This window comes from Hemiscyllium ocellatum, chromosome 22 (genome assembly GCF_020745735.1).
Source record: "Hemiscyllium ocellatum isolate sHemOce1 chromosome 22, sHemOce1.pat.X.cur, whole genome shotgun sequence".
NCBI lineage: Eukaryota > Metazoa > Chordata > Chondrichthyes > Orectolobiformes > Hemiscylliidae > Hemiscyllium > Hemiscyllium ocellatum.
The window spans coordinates 19,812,867-19,832,378 of NC_083422.1; the positions used below are offsets into that span (position 1 = coordinate 19,812,867).

At 38.4% G+C, this 19,512-nt stretch overlaps 1 protein-coding gene across 1 annotated transcript in view; it reads left to right on the forward strand.

Moving 5' to 3' along the window:
• ide (insulin-degrading enzyme) overlaps positions 1 to 19,512 on the forward strand; it is a 121,306-nt gene that overhangs the window by 29,424 nt on the left and 72,370 nt on the right. Inside the window, exons 6-9 of the mRNA XM_060841923.1 lie at positions 2,620 to 2,732; positions 16,104 to 16,266; positions 18,035 to 18,127; positions 18,676 to 18,767. Of these exons, the coding sequence (XP_060697906.1) occupies positions 2,620 to 2,732; positions 16,104 to 16,266; positions 18,035 to 18,127; positions 18,676 to 18,767 (461 nt within the window). The remainder of the gene's footprint in view (positions 1 to 2,619; positions 2,733 to 16,103; positions 16,267 to 18,034; positions 18,128 to 18,675; positions 18,768 to 19,512) is intronic.

Genomic DNA, 19,512 nt, shown 5'->3' on the forward strand with positions numbered 1-19,512 from the left:
AACAGTAATGTCAGAAACTAATCAAAGATTTTTGAACGTTTCGTCAATCATGTGGCCTGACAGTTATTTTATGGGAACTAATGTTATTGTATTCAAAATTTTTCTAAATACTGTACAATGTACTTTTAATTTTTTTTTAAACAAGATATCTGAAATACTCTGATTTAACTTTAATATAGCTTGCAATTGATTTGCCTGCTGGTGCAGGTAATCACCATCAGAATTAATCTGCATTTCTTGGATGTGTTCCAGATATGTTGTTTGATTTAATAATAAGTTAAACTGATCTCTGAGCAGAAAGTTGAATACTTTAATGTAGTATCGGAGATTCTCTCACCTTCAACAGTGCAGATGATCTGAAGGGATAAGCTTTTCTTTTGAATCCAATTTCTTACGTTTTCATATTTTTGTTGTAAAATTCAGTTATCTGAATTCCTTGTTGAACCTATTTAGAGTACTTTAACTGAATTATTTTTCAAGAATGCCATTATTTTTCCAGAATGAGCAATTCAAAATGGGATAGATGTTAGATTTTGGAGTTTCTTAGCTGCTTGTCCTGTTTAAATAAACAGACTTGCATTTTGGAGCAAATCACTATTTTTAATACCATTAATTGAACCAGTTTTAAATTTCCATTTAATTTTTGAATGAAAGAAACAGTATTGGATTCAGAAATCACAATAACATTTGAAGTTAGCTTTAATGAACCTATGGTTTAGCAATTTCCAAAGACCACTTGTTACTTTCTTTCTTTTTGGAAGAAAACCCCTATTAAGAATAGTTTGCTGTTTATAGCTTATTATGTCAGGATATATTATAGCATGATTTTTTAAAAATAGTTCCTTTTTAATTTAAGAAACAAAATGTGTTCTCTCCATTTTAGGTGATGTGAATTGTTAATTTGTTCTTCTTTTGAGATCTGACTGTTAACCAGTGAAACTCCCAATATTGACAGAATGGAGCTAGAACTGGAATTTGGGTGTCAAAGAATCTGGTGAAAATTGTAATGCAAATTCAGAATTCCTTCCAGTAGATTTTGCATAGTTATGAGGTTTGTTTTGCTTTAATCAGAACTATCTTAATCCCCAGACTTCAATGATGGAGGGATAGAAAAATAAGACATTTTAACCATTTTAAAATAACATTTGTCACATAATTAAAGTGAAGAGTAAGTTTGAAAAATTTTTTTGATGAAAGACCAGTGGCTCATTTGATCCCCTTGCCTGCCTAACGAAGTAAAGTAAAACTCAGAAGATATTGTCTAACATTTCAGTCACATAAGGCAGCTTGGATCAAGCCACCTCCCAGCTGGGCTACCCTTCATTGCTAGGGCACGGTGTTACCCAGCAATTACATTTCAAACAAGGACAACATGGTTTCAGGCAGCTCATAAATTGTAAAACCATTTGGTACAGACAAGGGCCTTTGGTTCACCAAGGCTGTACTGCCAAAAATATATCATGACTTAGAACTTAGAACATAGAACATAGAACAATACAGCACAGAACAGGCCCTTTGGCCCACGATGTTGTGCCGAACATCTATCCTAGATTAAGCACCCATCCATGTACCTATCCAATTGCCGCTTAAAGGTCGCCAATGATTCTGACTCTACCACTCCCACGGGCAGCGCATTCCATGCCCCCACCACTCTCTGGGTAAAGAACCCACCCCTGACATCTCCCCTATACCTTCCACCCTTCACCTTAAATTTATGTCCCCTTGTAACACACTGTTGTACCCGGGGAAAAAGTTTCTGACTGTCTATCTATTCCTCTGATCATCTTATAAACCTCTATCAAGTCACCCCTCATCCTTCGCCGTTCCAACGAGAAAAGGCCGAGAACTCGTACGACCTACTCTCCATTCCAGGCAACTTCCTGGTAAATCTTCTCTGCACCCTCTCCAAAGCTTCCACAACTTTCCTAAAGTGAGGCGACCAGAACTGCACACTGTACTCCAAATGTGGCCTAACCAAAGTCCTGTACAGCTGCAACATCACTTCACGACTCTTGAATTCAATCCCTCTGCTAATGAACGCTAATACACCATAGGCCTTCTTACAAGCTCTATCCACCTGAGTGGCAACTTTCAAAGATCTATGTACATAGACCTCAAGATCCCTCTGTTCCTCCACCTGACTAAGAACCCTACTGTTAACCCTGTATTCCACATTCTTATTTGTTCTTCCAAAATTTGTTCTTACGTTAATCCAACTATTCTACATGAGACCCGTAGCCTTGACTGCTATGCAAGTATTTTTAAAAAGGCCCTACCACCATCTGGTTGAAAATGTTTTCCTCAAATCTTCTGTAAACCTCATGTATTTCACTTGAAAATGATGCAGCCTTGTTATTGACTCGGCTATGAAACAAGGTTTCTGTTTTTGACATTTTGCGCGCTCTCTCTCTCTTCTCGTTCCCCTGCTCGCTCTCGCTCTGCCTCTCTCGCTCTCTCTGTGAGTGTGTGTCTCGCTATCGCGCTGTCTATGTCTCGCTCGCTCGCTCACAATTTAGCTTCATGGTTTTTTGCAGGAGTCGTCACATGATGGGAATTGGGAGCTTCATGTTGGCAATGTAAACGTGATTTGTGTGCACTCAAACGATCTGTTGGTTCTAGAGTCCCTCGATGAGCTGACTGACCTGGTGGTAAAGCTGTTCGCGGAGGTGGAGAATAAATATTTACCTGTCCCTGAATATCCTGATCATCCTTTCCAGGAAGAACACCTGAAGGTAATTGTATGACTTTGGTTGTAATTTTCTGCTTGGTTTTAAAATTGTATACAAATGGAGTTTATTTTCATACAGGTGTTCACTTGGCAAATTTTGTGGTTGAATTCAGACAAGGACATGTTTTCGGTTTGTTTCATGGGATTCTGAAACTTGTGAATAGATTGAAACTTTGTATTGTGTTGAAATTTTAATTTAGTTTGCAGGAGAGGCCGAAATAGGCTGTAACATTTTTCATAGAAAGCTGTGAAGTAACAAGAAAATGGTGATATTTCTGTATTAGTGTGATTTTCTTAAACAAGTTGTGATGAAAACTTTGCCAGTTCTTTGAACTGGGAATCTAAGCGCTTATAGGCGAATGGAAATTCGAGAATAGCAATGAAGTTATTTTTTAACCCAAAAGTTTGCTGTGTGTCATAGAATTTGAATATATGTCTGCACACTTGGCACCTAGAAGAGAAACATTTTACTGATGTTTGAGACATTGTTTACTTTAAAATCAGGTCCTTAGCATGAATATTGTTTTGATACTGGACTCAGTTCATACAAGAACTTCTCAGCAGTGATGCTCAGTGGTAAAGTATTACAGCTATCTATATTTGAAGAGGTTTGTAAGAAAATTCTGTTCAAAGACTTGTAAGTCTTGCACTGCAAATATGTTATTGTGTCAACTTCGTTTTTGCAATATAATCCAGGATAGAATGAAAGTTATCTTTCCCTGTATTTTATTGATAGGACGTTTCCTCTGTGTGTTATACATTAGTGTCAAACAAGATTGTTAACAATGAGTATGCAAGTAGAGAAACCATAAATAGGCCAATAGTATTCTGGATTTATGAATTGACAAAGACGAAAATAGTAATAAATTTTTCAAGACATTACTTGTATGTTGGATAAAATACTTTTGAGTGATAAGCCACCCAAAACTGCAAAGAGTTGAAGATGTAGATTTGTGCAGATAATAGCAAGCACAGGGAGCTACAGTATGAGGAGAGATTTGAGGTGCACGGGATGCTATTTCCATTGAAGTAAAGACGACTGAGGAGATTTAATTAAAGTTTCGAGAAAAGTTTTGACGTTTACTGGATGCATGAGGAAAACTTGATTTTTTTTCAGGTTTTGGGAGATGTGGAGTTTTTAGTTCAAAATAATCACTTAGTCATAGAGATGTACATCATGGAAACAGACCCTTCGGTCCAACCCGTCCATATCGACCACATATCCCAACCCAATCTCGTCCCACCTGCCAGCACCCGGCCCGTATCCTTCCAAACCCTTCCTATTCATATATCCATCCAAATGCCTCTTAAAATTTGCAATTATACTAGCTTCCACCACTTCCTCTGGCAGCTCATTCCATACACGTACCACCCTCTGTGTGGAAAAGTTACCCCTTAGGTCTCTTTTATATCTTTCCCCTCTCACCCTAAATCTATGCCCTCTAGTTCTGGACTCACTGGAGAAATTTTTTTACTCCCTACTTGTTGGATCATAATGCTATTCTGCAATCTGAACAAAGCAGAGTCTGTTACATCCCTTGTAAAGTTGGATAAACATTTGAATTTGGGAAATGTACAGGGTTATAGAGAGAGAAGAAGCAGTGGCATTAGCTTTTTATTTAACTTTAGCAAGAGCTGGTTGAGACCTGAGGGACTAATTATGGCCATTTATACTTAAAAACCTTTGGTTTTATTGTTTGTTTGTAAGAAACAAGATATGTATGTGTGTTCCAGTGACCGGAAACTGATCTGGGCCAACATATAAATACTGTGGCTACAAGAGCAATTGTGCAGTAGGTAACTCTCCTGTCACACCAATGTCTGTTCACAAGGCACAAGTCAGGTGTGTTATTGAATACTGTCCGCTGGTCTGGTTGAGTACAGCTCTGACAACAATCAAGAAGCTTGACACTATCTGGGACAAAGCAGCCTGCTTGATTGGCACTCCATTCACTACCTCGCACATTCACTTCTTTTGCTAGAGTACAGTGGCAATGGTGTGTACAATTTACAGCATGTACCGCAGTTACCCAGCAAGGCTTCTCTGACAGGACCTTCCAAAAGTGACCTTTACCACTTAGAATGACAAGAGTAAAAGATACATGGGAATACCACTACCTGCAGGTTCCTTTCTGAGCCGCAAGACATCCTGACTTGGAACTGCCTTGCTCTTCCTTTATTGTCACTTGTCAAAATCCTGGAACCTCCTTCCTCGGCAGCTCACTATTATCTTTTCCAGGGTGATTTGGGATAGACTATGAATGCTGGCCCAGCCCATGCCCCATAAATGAGTTAACAAAAAATATCTGGAAGTTGTGTCCCTCTGATCACTTGCAGAAGATTAGTTAATACAGGGGAACCTTGATTATCTGAACATAGTGGGCAGGCACTATTTTGTTCGGATAATTGATTATTTGGTTAATAGATTAAAAGCTTTTCCTCTCGGGCTCAGAGTTTTTAAAGTCTGCTCGCCGTTCAGGAGGTAAGGCAGCAGCGTGTGAGGCCCTGCCCCACCCAACACTGCCCCCCGCACCTGCCCCGTCCAACACCGCCCCTGCCCCTGTGCAACACTGACCCCTGCCCCCGCTCCCATCTAACACAGCCCCCCCTCTCCGGGGCAGCTGGACTGTGCACCAACAACAAGACTGCTGCAGTTGCCTTTGTGGAGTAAGTCTCCAAATAGCGCACTCACTCACCACACAGCCACAGCCATAACCACAACCTTTTACTGCAACTTTTTGACAGGTTCCAGCTTTGCCCTGTACGGGACAATGTTGGAGAGATTATCTGGGGAAGAGGGGTTCAGGGTACACCCTTGTGTAGAACTCCAGGGCAAGTGTGAGGAGAGAGGGTGGGCAGACAGTCATTTGGAGACATGCCTGTTTAATCACTGTAACCAAAAGACACGATCACTATTGGAAACACATCTTTGATGTAATGTTTCCATTGGGACTTTGAGATCTCCTTCAGATAATCCGATTTTTGGATAAGTGGTATTCGGATAATCGAGGTTCCTCTGTACTTGTTTTTGACCAAGTGAGACCAGGAGTATTAGTTGATGTTCTCTTGACCTGTTGGAGAACTCTGAATTTAGAAATGAGATCGAGCAAATACAATCTGAATAATTTTCAATTGTTTAAGTTATGTGCATCTGAGGAAGGTCATTCGTTCCATTTTGACTTCCATCCTGAAAGACCTAATAGTTACAATCTCAATCTCTTAGTACATCCAACAGGTTCTATTTTACATTCACGCATCTATTTTACAGTCACTGCACTACCCAGAAATCCAGTTCCTGGGGCCTTTCCCTTCTTTGTGTACAAACTTAGAAAGCTTAGAATCATACAGCACAGCAGCAGACCCTTTGGTCCAACTTGAGCATGCTGACTAGGCATCCCAAGCACAACGCGTCCCTTTTACCTGCATTTAGCCCATATCCCTCTATTGCTTTTCTATTCATGTCCCTGTCTAAGTGTCTTTTAAATGTTGTAATTATCTCCACCTCCATCACTTCCTCTGGCAGTTCATTTCTTACATGCACCAACCTGTGTGAAAAAGATGCCCCTCTGGTCCCTTTTCAATCTGTCACCTCTCACCTTAATACTATACCCACTAGTTTTGGACTCCTGTGTCCTTGGGGGGAAAAAAGGCCTTGGCTACTCACCTTGTCAATTTGATTTGATTTATTGTCACATGTATTTATAACAAACACAGTGAAAAGTGTTATTTAGTGTCACCTCTCTCAGGTGGCATCTTAAAACACACAGCATAAAGCCAGAAAAATAAAACAATAAAGTTCATGATTTTATAGACCTTTATAAAGCTTATACTTGACATCTGCAACTGGGACCTGCTTATTGAAAATAATTTCTCTTGTTCTCTGTTCAATAGTGAAAATTTGAATCCATTATAGCAGAATTGTCACGAAAATGTGATTAAAAAATTTTATCCTCTGGTTTCCTAGTCTTTTTCTGGCATATTTGGTTATTTCCGGTATCAGTCCTTGTCATTTCCAAACGGATTCTTTTTGGACTGTTTCAACCATTCCGTTTAGTGTGAGCATATTCACAGTAATGCTGCAGTGTTTTATTTTCTCTCTCCTGTACCTCCTGGAAGTTTGTGATGAGTGACCTATCCCAAGGATCAAGTTTTCAAACTCCTATTGTGTCTAATTTAGATTCAGAGGCTAAACATATATTTAGACAATTATCAAACAAGGAAGGGACTTTGAACTGCTAAGTTAAGAAGTAAGATTAATACAACAAGCATGGATGGGGTAAATAGGCAAAGTCTTTTCCCTGGGGTCGGGAGTCCAGAACTAGAGGGCATAGGTTTAGGGTGAGAGGGGAAAGATATAAAAGAGATCTACAGGGCAACTTTTCCATGCAGAGGGTGATACGTGTATGGAATGAGCTGCCAGAAGAAGTGGTGGAGGCTGGTACAATTGCAGCATTTAAAAGGCATTTGGATGAGTATATGAATTGGAAGGGTTTGGAGGGATATGGGCCGGGTGCTGGCAGGTGGGACTAGATTGGGTTGGGATATCTGGTCAGCATGGACGGGTTGGACCGAAGGGTCTGTTTCCATGCTGTACATCTCTATGACAATATGCTTAAGTTGGTGCAAAGTGAAAGATTACATTAAAAGTAACGCACAAAAATAAACAGGACTTTGGTTTAGGAACAAGTAAAGTAAGCAAGGATTAAAGTGGCGAGTTTATTATTTTAACAGATTTGACAAAGTAGACTGAATACTGAACTACACAATCTGAGAGTTCGGTCCCTGATGTTATTTGCATCACAGATAGAAGAATGTACCTTGTACCAATGTTCTTCACACCATTCAGCCAGTACTTTAGTACAGTAATGAGAGGGGACCACATCACAATAATGAGAAAAAGTAGTGTGATGGAATTAAAGACTTCAAGCAGTACATGAAGAATAGCAAGGTGTTTTCCAACTTCCTGGCCAAGATTCTTCTCTCTCTAGCATCGTACAGCAATGCAAAAACATTTCCTGCATCTGACTACACAATGGTTGTAATTCAAAATGATACATGACCTTGAAACACTTTAGACTATCCAAAGAGCTGTAATAGTTACAACGTGAAAGTAATTTCTTCCTCTCAAATCAGTACATGTCAGATGAAAATCATGATGAAACATTATAACACTCTGGTCACACCTCCAAATAATTTTGTGTTCTGTCACCAAGTGGAAAAAAGATACAAAGTAGTTCAGAGAAAAATGTGTTCTTGCTGCCTTGTGTCAGAAAATTGTTTTCTTAGCAATGGGGAAACGATTATTCTGATAGTCCAAAAGGAGGTGCATATACTTAGGTCCTATGTAAATCGATTAAGTGGTAGTTTAAAAACTAAGTGCAAAATTTGAGACAATTGGAAATTTGTCAAAACAGTACAAGACAGTATAGAATTGGATAACAGTTTCAGTCTTTTTTTTGCTACTCTAATAATTAAAGTAATACTATAGTGGTAATATGTAAAATGAAACAAAGCAACTGAACAGTCTAAAGTTATGGTAGTGTTTGAGAACTCATGATGATCATACAATTGAGTTCACTAAGAATTTTTGAAAAATGGGCAAACCTACTTGGCATGAAACGTCATGAAATTAAAAAGGACATTACTCTTAGTTAATAGAGAAAAAAAATTCGAGAAGAGCCTCCTATTGGTGATCATAAATATTTAAGTGAGGTGAAGATCTGACTAACTGGCAGTGGCATACTTGGTGAGACAGTACATGTTTAAATAGGATATTGGAATGAAACAAAAGGATAATTAGAATTCTTGAGTTCTCTACCACAGTTGTTGTTGATGTAAAATTATTTGCTTGAAATAGGGGAATGTTGACATATAGGGTAGCAAGCAGCTGAGTAGAAATAGGAATTGAAACAACTGCAGATGCTGGAAATCAGAAACAAAAACAGGTCTGCTCACTTGATCTGCTGAGCTTTACCAGCAATTTCTGATTTTCTGTGTGTAGAAATAGCTTTAGTCGAACACAGACTTGGAGAAGACAAGTGACCCAATTCTGTGTTCAAACATTGTAAGATTCAAGGTAGCTGTCTGCTAAACTGCTCTTTAAACACAACATTTTATGGGAAACCCCCATGGGGCTGGTTTTTCAGATTTTGGAATTTGTTTTCACTCCAGTTATTAATTTGTGATGGACTTCGGTGAATTAATTAGCAGCATTATGTAAAGTCAAATTTTTTGACTAAGATTTTTTCCAGTTTTTATTGTATTGTCAATGGTTGTATTTTCATTTTAAGAATCATTAAAAAAATTTTACCTTTTTAAACAGTAAATTGAAAAAAACCCCAATATTTTGTACATACAAAAGATAACTTCTGATAATCAAGTAATACTTAGAACAGTGCAAAATCTGATGCCCAGTGTTTTACTGTGCTAAGTTAATAGATGTAGGATTTGTTTTTTGAAAGAAGTATTTGCCAGTTTTAAAGATGACAATATCTGTTCCAATTCTTTTTGGTTTTTTAAAAAACATTTTTGGTTTGAAATGAATGAATGAATTTTTTATTTGAAAACTGTCACCCTTTGTTATAGTAGCGGTTCAAGAGCAATTCTAGACAGCTTTTTATCATGTCCTCTTTTGACAATGCCTGCATATTTACCATCACTCAAAAAAAAAACCATAGTGCAGACATCAATGTTACTATACTATGGTAACCTAAATGTACCATTTATGTCTGTATCTGTGTTCATCAAACTCTGAATTTAACAACTTGAGCAATTGAGTTCAGTTTCAATGATGTCATGTATGCCTAAATAAACAGCCCCAGGATTACCTTTAGGTCCAAATCTTGGTAACATCTTTGGCTACTTTGAGAAGCACATCTTTGGAAAGACAATTAACCTGCATACTTAGATTATGCAGATAACATAATTGCAATATTTGCATCTGCTCCTGTATCAAAGAATTTATTTAAATTAGCTAATAAACTCCATCCTGCACTGCAATTTACCATAGAAATGGAGCAATCAAATGAGCTCCCTTTGCTTCATCAGAAAATGGACTCAACTGTTATCTACCAAAAGACAACATTAACTGGTCATCTTACACATTGAGATTGTTATGGTCCCATACTGCAAGATGAATTGTATTGGCAATGCAGTGAACAGAGCCCAACCATCTCACTGTGTTAACTCACTGCTGAGATGGGACATATCGTACATAGTTTTGATAACCGATACCTTGATCAAATCATTTTTCATATACCACAAAAGCACCGGAAAGGGTTGATGTCCACCATGTTTGGCCCTCTGCGATGCACAAGCTATCTACGATTACAGTGGATAGGAAGGTATCTTAAAAGATTCGAACAACAAGGGAGGTCAGCTGTCTCATCCTCGTACCATTCAGTAAATCTGCAAGTATATTTCTCCACTAACAGAATGCTGCTGTCAGGCCAAAAAGATGTTTTACTCTATACACAAATGAGTAATGAGATTCCAGGTACTAAATTGCCTATTCCAACATCTGGTAGATTATATCAAGCAACACATCCTGGTTGATCATGCACACTTGGCAGCATGCCACTCCTGCTCAAGTAGCACAAGCTTTCAAGCTTCAGAAGATTATATTCACACTAACATGTGATCCTACTATTGGAAATTATTGTTTAAATAATCCAACTGTACTAAGCGTTAGACCCAAAGCCAATATAAGATCATCAGTCTGGTCTGCACAATGTTGCATTTGTGCATGCTAGAAGCTACAAACATAAATATGCAAGATCCTGTTTTATTAGACAAAAGGAATTTGTACATAAACTGCACCTTTTTTTCAGGAAAATGGTCATGGATTCAGCCAAACTATGCTGTATATTTGTGGCAATACCCATAACAATCAGAATCTACCTGCCTGATACGAGAATTAGGATGAATTGTTAATTGTTCTTGCTATATCTTCATGTCAATTATGGCCCAACCAGTTAGTAGCGCCATTTCATTCCCTATAAAATGGCTTCTCTTTTTTTCCCTAAGTCTATTTCTTGCATCTTAGCTCTGAGTGAGTGCAAAATGAAAAGCTTCAACTTCTGAGCTGTTTTTAGCATCCTTTTAGCAATGTGTAAGGTCTGTACTACTAAGCATTTCTTTCTTCTTAATCTCAAAATGTAGTAACTGTGCTCAAGCATCCATATGAATATTCTCTAAGCTATGCACAGTGGCAGTGATGTTCCACGCACAGTGATTGGTGGGAAGATTGCGGCAATGATTTCTGCCTCTTGTGGACCTCTGAGGTCTGTGCTGAGGAACAGGAAATTTGAGGGAGCACTGGAACTTTTAAAGATCTATTGTTTTAAGTCAACCTATCGTGTTTTTTTTTAGTTTCAATTAAAGTACTTCTAAAGTCAGCATCATTATTTGGTCTTGCTGTCTTATCACTGTCTCCAATTGTGATTATACTTTTTTTTTAAACAGACTTACTTTTTATACTCATCTCATAACTAAACAATGGTAAATGCAGAGAAAATCTGAGAGTGGGGTGTACATATTTATACGTTCAGGCAGGCATTAAAAAAGGAGGGAGACCAGAATCTGACATCTGCCTTAGAGTCATGAATGTTCAGCTCCTGTTAAATATTGATTAACTGAGTTAAATGCAATATTCTTTTATCCTCCCTTATCATAATAAAACATACTTGTGAAAAAGACGAGCAGTGTTTGTTGATGCTGGATTTCCTGATTTATTGTACATGTGCAAGGCTCAAGATTGCACAAGCGCAAAGGTTTTACAATATGCCTGCACAAGTTTTGGCAACACTTGAGCAGAAGGAGAGACCAAATATTGTGTAATGACTTAATATTATTTCTGTATGGGATTTTCTACAAATAATCCATGCATTTGTGGAAAATAGATACACACTTGAAAAAGATTGAAAGAAGTTAAAGCTTTTCATTTGCACTCACTCATCAGAACTAGGATGCAAGAAACAGACTTGATAAAGAGAAGCCATTTAAGACAGACTGAGATGGGCTATAATTGACACACAGATGTAGTAAGAATCGTTGCTGTTAATCTTAATTCTGATATCAGGGAGGTAGATTCTGATTGGTAGGAGTATTGCCACAGGAATACAGCCTAAACACATTTGCTTTGCCTGGGTTTTACAGGGAATAACTTTTAAATGTTTTAGTGATTTTCTTCAACAATTCACATGATTTTAAAGTAAATTTTCAGTCTTAAGTAATAATTGTTGAATAATTAGAATATTTAATGAAATGTCAATTGAAAAGTTTAGGACCAGTCCAGATACACACTGCATGGATTTTAAACTGGATATCTTTTGAATTTTTTAATTTATATTTTGTTAAATAATTATTATTCTTGGATAATAGTCATTGCTGACCAAAAGAGGTAGCATGTTAGTACTGAAAATCAATGGACAGTTTCGGGAGGCTTCTTCACTGTTCAGAAACCTTCATCAGAAGGTGGAGGGTCAGAAACCACTAGTAGGATCTGTACGCGTGGGCAGTGCTTGTTGACACTGGATGGACCAAATATACCATGGGATGTCCTAAGTGTGAGAAAATATAACTTTTTTTATTCTCTGGGTTGGGAGTGATCTTGAGAATAATTCCAAATTGATCCGGGGTCAGAATTGCTCATTGCAACTCATCACACACTGGGTCTGCCATTTAACTCAAAAGCATCGCATGCTTGCAGGAACACCATTTTTCATATTGGCAGGTAGTCCAGTGATAAAGATGTAAGTATGGATACCTTTCAAAAAATCTTATTCACTAATGCATGCAATGTATGCTTGTTGGTGTCCGGAAATGACCTTGGAATATGTATGTTGTACAGACTGCAATTGTCTCCTGTTCCTGCTTGACTTAAAGCTTCTGGTGTGATATTCTACATGAACAATGGCTATACAACTTTGTGGCAATTCAGAGGACTTTAAGTCAATTGAGTAATTTGGACTAGAATTACATATTTGTTGAGCTCTGAGTTGGCCTGCTCCTTCATCATGTTCCACTTGAGTTTTTACACCACTCAGCAGCTAATATGTAATGTATGTGGGATTGGATATGCCTAACTATGATTTTTCTTCACCCTTGTGGTGAGCCATAACATTCTTGATTCATGAGACTCCCTTGTTTAGTTTTCTCCAGCAAACCTTCCCATATTTCTGCACCATTCCTTTGGGAGATCTCTTAGGATTGTTTCTTAGCCCGTCCTTTTGCTCCTTGCTATAAGGCACATGTTGGGCATGCTTCAGCGTATGTATTGATGGCAAGCAAATACTTCTCCTTTTCCATTTGTCAGTCTTCTCTGCCTCCGTACTAATCAGTCTCTTTAATCCGACCTCCTGACTTGAATGGACTGACATTTCTTCCAACTGAACTTCAGGAAGATTGACTGTCATCTTTGACCCTTTGTCACCATTTAACTCCATTCCCCTTTGGTACTTTCATGTCTGGCTGAATCATACTATTTTCAACCTCCACATTCTTTCTTGCCCTGACCCTGTATTCCTTTCCAAAAGTTGTCTGTTTTCAGCTGCATACCTTTTTGACCTCTACCTCAATTTACTACCACTGACTGACACTTCATTGTGCCTTTTAAAAACATGAGCTACACTATTCAATCCATCAAATCTATTCCACCATTGATTCAGAGGCATGGCTTCTATGTAACTTTTACCAATCTACCTTCTTTGACTCAAAATCTATATGAACTGTTATCCAACAAAAAAAAAACTATCTCAGCTGTTGACCTGGCATTTTCTTTTTGTGATAGTTTCACTCTTTGTGAAGAAATGATTACCAATTACTTTTCCAAATGATTTGGTACTGATGTTATCATTTTTAACTGATTTCTATGTGCACTTGACTGAGACTTCCCCATCAGTGGGAACGATTTCTTTTGTCTACTGTATTGATTTCATTCTGAATCCTGAAGTTTCAATCATATCCCTTTTAATCTCTTAAATTCTAGGGAATAAAAGTCTAGTTCTACTGTAGATCTACTCTCTGCCTGCATGGTACAGTAATTCTTCCAAGACTGATCTATCCTTTTTTTCGAGATGCACTATCCAGTAGTCAACCTGTAACATAACTGGCTTTTTGTATAGTTGGAGTTAAACTTCCTTTGATTAGATTAGATTACTTACAGTGTGGAAATAGGCCCTTCGGCCCAACAAGTCCACACCGACTCCCCGAAGCGCAACCCACCCAGACCCATTCCCCTACATTTATCCCTTCACGTAACACTACGAGCAATTTAGCATGGCCAATTCACCTAACCTGCACATCTTGTGGGAGGAAACCAGAGCACCCGGAGGAAACCCATGCAGACACGGGGAGAATATGCAAACTCCACATAGTCAGTTGCCTGAGGCAGGAATTGAACCCGGGTCTCTGGCGCTGTGAGGCAGCAGTGCTAACCACTATGCTGCCCACTTTGCTGCCCACTTTGCTTTCTACTCAAGTTTGTTTCTATTTTTGTTATAAAGGTTTAGACTTGATTAGAACTTTTGGGTTTCTTTTTGTACATAACTAATACATTTTAGTTACATGTCACTCAGTCTGCATCTGGTCTCCCTTGGAAATATGCTTTGTAGAATAACTCTTAAGACCCCGAGCCTGACCTGGAGTTTCTCATCTCTTGTCATTACTATTCTCTTCCCCCCCCCCCCCCCCCCTCCTTTGTTGACCTGCTACAATGTTCTCCCAAGCTCAATGCAAGCTTGAGGATAAGGACTCTGCCTTGGACTCAGTACTTGACAGCCTCTGTACTCATTAATAAACTCAATTTTTAAAAAACCCTCTGCCTATTATGTTCCTCTTTTTACTATTGCACCCCATTTAATTACATGTTTGGGCAACTCCATATCTCTTGACACAATTTTGTTTCTTTGTTCGCCCATTGACGTTTTATCTCCACCCCTTCTCCCTTGTTGAAAACCTATTGTATTTCTGACTTTGGAGTGATTGTACATAATGCAATGTGTGCATTGTGCAACCACAGCCAGTAACACCATCTGTCCACAACGGGATAGGGCAAAGGAAATATTTGCACATGTGCCAATTATGTCACTGCATTCTGCACATAGCAATGTTGTCATAATCAGTGAATGAGCTTCTGACAAGGGGTCGGGTTAATGAAGTGGAGGCTGGGGCCCCAGTGAGTGTTGCAGACAAGCGGGAGGGTATGGGTTCTCCCTCCAGCTGCTGTTGCCTACTGCCTGCCGTCAGGGCATGGGCTATTCTGTTTCAATTAGGGCTAACACCTTTGTTTTACATGTCTAGCAATGCCATTTCCTTCCATTGTGACAGAGCATGTGTGATTTTTGTGCCATCTACTGATGGCGTTCACAGTACATGTAGCCATTTAACTTTCCTCCCTTCTATTGGAAGGTCATTTGGGATGAAATAAAGACTACTTTTCCACAGGCACTACGTGAACTGAATATTTTGGGCTTTTTCTGTTTTCGTTTTGGATTTCTAACATCAATGTTTTGCTCCTACCCGTGTACATAGTTTTAGAAATGCAGGATCTCAATCCTTCAGTAATAATTCATTTTGGAGCTAAAACTACATATTTTCTGCTTATTTTTTCTTCCTTCCCAATCCCCCTCCATCTTTTGAGATCCTTATTTTGCTTTCTTTACATGAATTCAGTCTAAATTTTACTTGAGGACTCTTCAGTCTGATTGAAGAGACTCACTGTTTGTTGCCCTGCTTGCAGAGTTGACCGATCACCTGAGGTTAAAACTGAAGATTAGTAGACAATTTGAATTTATAAGTCTTGCAAAAAAGAGCCCCGAAATAATCTGAGGATGGGCTTCTTTGCAAGTTGAATCATTGAGACCTCTTGCATTTTTTTTTTGTTATTTGCTTCACATTCACCAGCACCCCACCACCACATGATGAATAAAGTGTAGAATAAATCAAGTCAGGAGATTTAAATGCTAATAATTTTTCATTGTCATTATGTATAAAATAACTTCACCTTTAGAACTGAGGTCCATTTACAAAAAAGCTGATTTATAAACTTGAACAGTGTGTGTGCTCAGCTGTTGGAATCTTGAGTTTCCGTAAGTTTTTGTCACTGCTCTTCAGTTATAAGGTTGCTTACATAAATGCACCACAACTACTTTTGGAAAGCAATGTGTATCTTCTCATAGAAATGATAAAGGCATTTGTCTGAAAAAAATTAAAATATTATATCTAAAACTCTCCTTGTGCCAGTGAAGCAAATTAAACCTGTGAATTAACTTGACAGCTATTTGCATAGGGCAAAATTAATTAGTGTTTTCAAAATATAAATGTAGGTGAATTGAAATGTCAATAAAAATAATAAAACTGGTTAATTTCTTTACAGCAACTGTACAAGGTGGTACCTATCAAAGACATCCGGAATCTATATGTCACTTTTCCCATACCCGACCTTCAGAAGTATTACAAATCAAATCCAGGTCACTATCTCGGACATTTGATCGGCCATGAGGGACCGGGGAGTCTTCTTTCAGAACTCAAATCAAAAGGTAATTATGAGTGTTGCTTGTGGGAAATGTGCAGCAGTGTTACTTTCCTTCCCCCACTAGCTCTGCTTTCTTTCCCCTAGGTTTTTATATACTGTTGAAGTTTCCTTGTCAGCTGCAAGGGATGCCCTTGGCCATGTCAGAGCATTGCATTTTGGTCCACTCCATTCATTTTTCTTTATCCAAAACACACTTTTTCAAGGATCTACTTGGTTTTTAGTTTCAAACCTCTGAGTTCAGTGTGACTCCTGGTGAAAATTGGATTATTCACTAAAATCTTTGGTGACATTTGAAATGGAGATTATACATGTTATCCAAATAAAATTCAGAGATTTGGATTTAATGAACTCTTAAGTGTCTCATTTTCTGTCTGCTTAAAGATAGGGTTTATATCTAGTTTTATTCTGTTATCTTCCCTCCACCCCCTCATATTCTCTCTATACATCCACAAAAACAAAAGAGAAGAATTTAGTTTTGAATGCCTGTTCGTACTTGGCTGCCAGTTGATGCATAAATGTGCCTGTGTGACTTGCTTAGTGTTTGGTTGTTTAGTTTCATCTTCTGAGGTCTTGGCAAGTGAAAGCGCTAACCATATGACCATAAGGCAGTCAAACCCCATTGCTCTGTAATATTGTCTTGTGTGTTAATGCTTCAGTATGCTGAGCTATTACATTCTGTTGTGCAATACTTTATGATAAGTTAATACATGATTGTGCTTAACTGAGGCCTGGATAGAGTGGATGTGAAGAGCATGCTCCCACTAGTAGGAGAGACTAGGACCTGCAGGCACAGCATCAGACTAAAGGGACGACCTTCAGAGGGTGGTGAATTTAAATAATTCATTGTCTCAGTGGATTGGTGGCCAAGTCATTGAGTGTACTTAAGACAGAGATAGGCTCTTGATTAGTAAGGGAGGTCAAGGGTTGTGGGAAAAGACAGGAGAATGGAGTTGAGAAACATCAAGCGCAATCGAATGGTGGAGCAGACTCAATGGACGAATGGCCTAATTTTGTTTCTATATCCTATGGCCTAATATCAAACAATATGCTGCTTTGCTGGAGCACATCAAAGTTCCCTACTGTGACTTTGCCATGTACAGTAATATAGTCCATTGTAGTAGTGCATCAGTTTGTTGCCCTGAAGTGTAATTTTGTTTACTTTCTAAATGTTAACGTAATCAATGCTAACTTTTTTCTCTTCCTCAAAATATCCAGTGATTTATTCTCGTGACTCCCAAAAATCACTTTTAAAGTAAAAGCTAAAATGCTAAAGAAACTTGTATCTGGCATTATTTGTGGGGAGAGAGAAGCAGTTGTCACTTAGAGTCATGACTCTTGTTCAAAACTCTGGATCATATTTTAAGTTGTTTTAAAATATTTAGATTACAGAATTCCTACAGCGTGAAAACAGGCCCTTCTGCCCAACAACGACCCTCTGAAGACTAACCATCCAGACACATTGGCCCTACCCTATATTTACTCTTGTCTAATGCACCTAAACCTATACATTCCTGAACACTATGGGCAAGTTAGCAGGGCCAATTCACCTAACCTGCACACCTTTGGATTGTGGGAGGAAACCCATGCAGACACGGGGAGAAGGGCAACTGTCTGTGGAGTTTGCACAAAGGCCAGAATTGAACCCAGGTCCCTGGCGTTGTGAGGCAGCAGTGCTAACCACTAAGCCACTGTGCCACCCCTTTATGTAAGTATTTATTTAATATATTTAAAGTAAAAAAATGTGCTAACTTTTTTTCTGTGGTCTTTTCCAGGTTGGGTAAACACACTTGTTGGAGGTCAAAAAGAAGGCGCTAAAGGTTTTATGTTTTTCATCATTAATGTAGATCTTACTGAAGAAGGACTTGGTAAGTAAAGCATACATTTATGATATATATGTACTTTAAATTTCGTATTGTACTGGATGTGTGAACGTGAGTAATGCATGTCAAAAGTTCAGTTGCGTGATTTTCCAGTTTTTAAAAAAAAAATGTAGCTATAGAAATATTAAATCTGTTCCAAGCAGCAACACTTCTGGCATGCAGGTGACATCAAAGCTGACAAAAGTGAAGCCAAAGTTGATGTGGATAATACCCCAAAGTTTGCAGTGTTTTTAGAAACTTGTTTAAGTATTTAATGCTTTGCAGTACATCAGGGTGAAGTTTCTTATATCTTGATGTTGCTGTTCGGCTAGCTTTTTCTTGGCTGGCAAATGGTGGCTCAGTGAGAGTATTTGGGGCTTGGAATGGAGTCATGATTTGGAATGTCACCAATCAAACAGGACTATCTGTTCACAAGCTTCCAAGGGAGTAACTTGATTTGTGTTCCGTTTGTATTTTCTTAGCTTATAGAAAGCAATGTGTATTTAATTTGATCCTAATGCTACGCAATTTTTGTCTTTCTTGTTTGTATGCAGTACATGTTGATGATATAATTCTACACATGTTCCAGTATATTAATAAACTGCGTACAGAAGGACCCCAGGAGTGGGTTTTTCAGGAGTGCAAGGTAATGAACAAAACCTTTCTTAATCTCACTTGAACATTTATCCTGATTTACAGAGAGGTTTGAGGTGGATTCATGAAGTTTTGCCAGAAGTAACCAAATGGGAAAAAACATAGACGCATGTCCAATAAGAAATTTGAGAGAGCAAGATAATTTAGTGATTTAATATTGATCAGAAGTTGCAATCTGTTACCCTTTGTCCTGTCAGTATTTCACATTGGGTACATAAATAGTATCACTGATAGGATTTGGCAATAGGTTTAGCATTTCCAGCTCTTGGAACCATGGAGGCAGGGATATGCTAACATTATTGTGGATGCACTCATTTATCAGAGTTTAAGATGGATATATTAAAAAAAAAGACCCTTGGAGCTCTTGTATTGCAGTGGTGGTGTCTCTACCTCCTGGGTTAGAAGTCTGGTTCAAGTCTCATCTACTCCAGAGCTGTATAATAGCATTTCTGAGCCGGTTGATTAGAAACTATTTATAAAACCGATCTAGTAAAGAAAAGAAATAAAACTGGTCCATTTGTGGGGGAGGGGAGGGACAAAAAAGCAAACCCAGGCCTGATCCCACTTTCCCTACCTCTGCCTCAACCTCGATGGTTTGCATTGCTTTTAACGGCTTTGCATATAAACTATTCAATTGGAGTCACAGATCATTTACTGCTGGTCGTTAATAGAAGGATAAAAAACATAATGGTTTGGTGATGGGGCAAAAATTAGTTGATGTAAGAGCATTTCTAGAT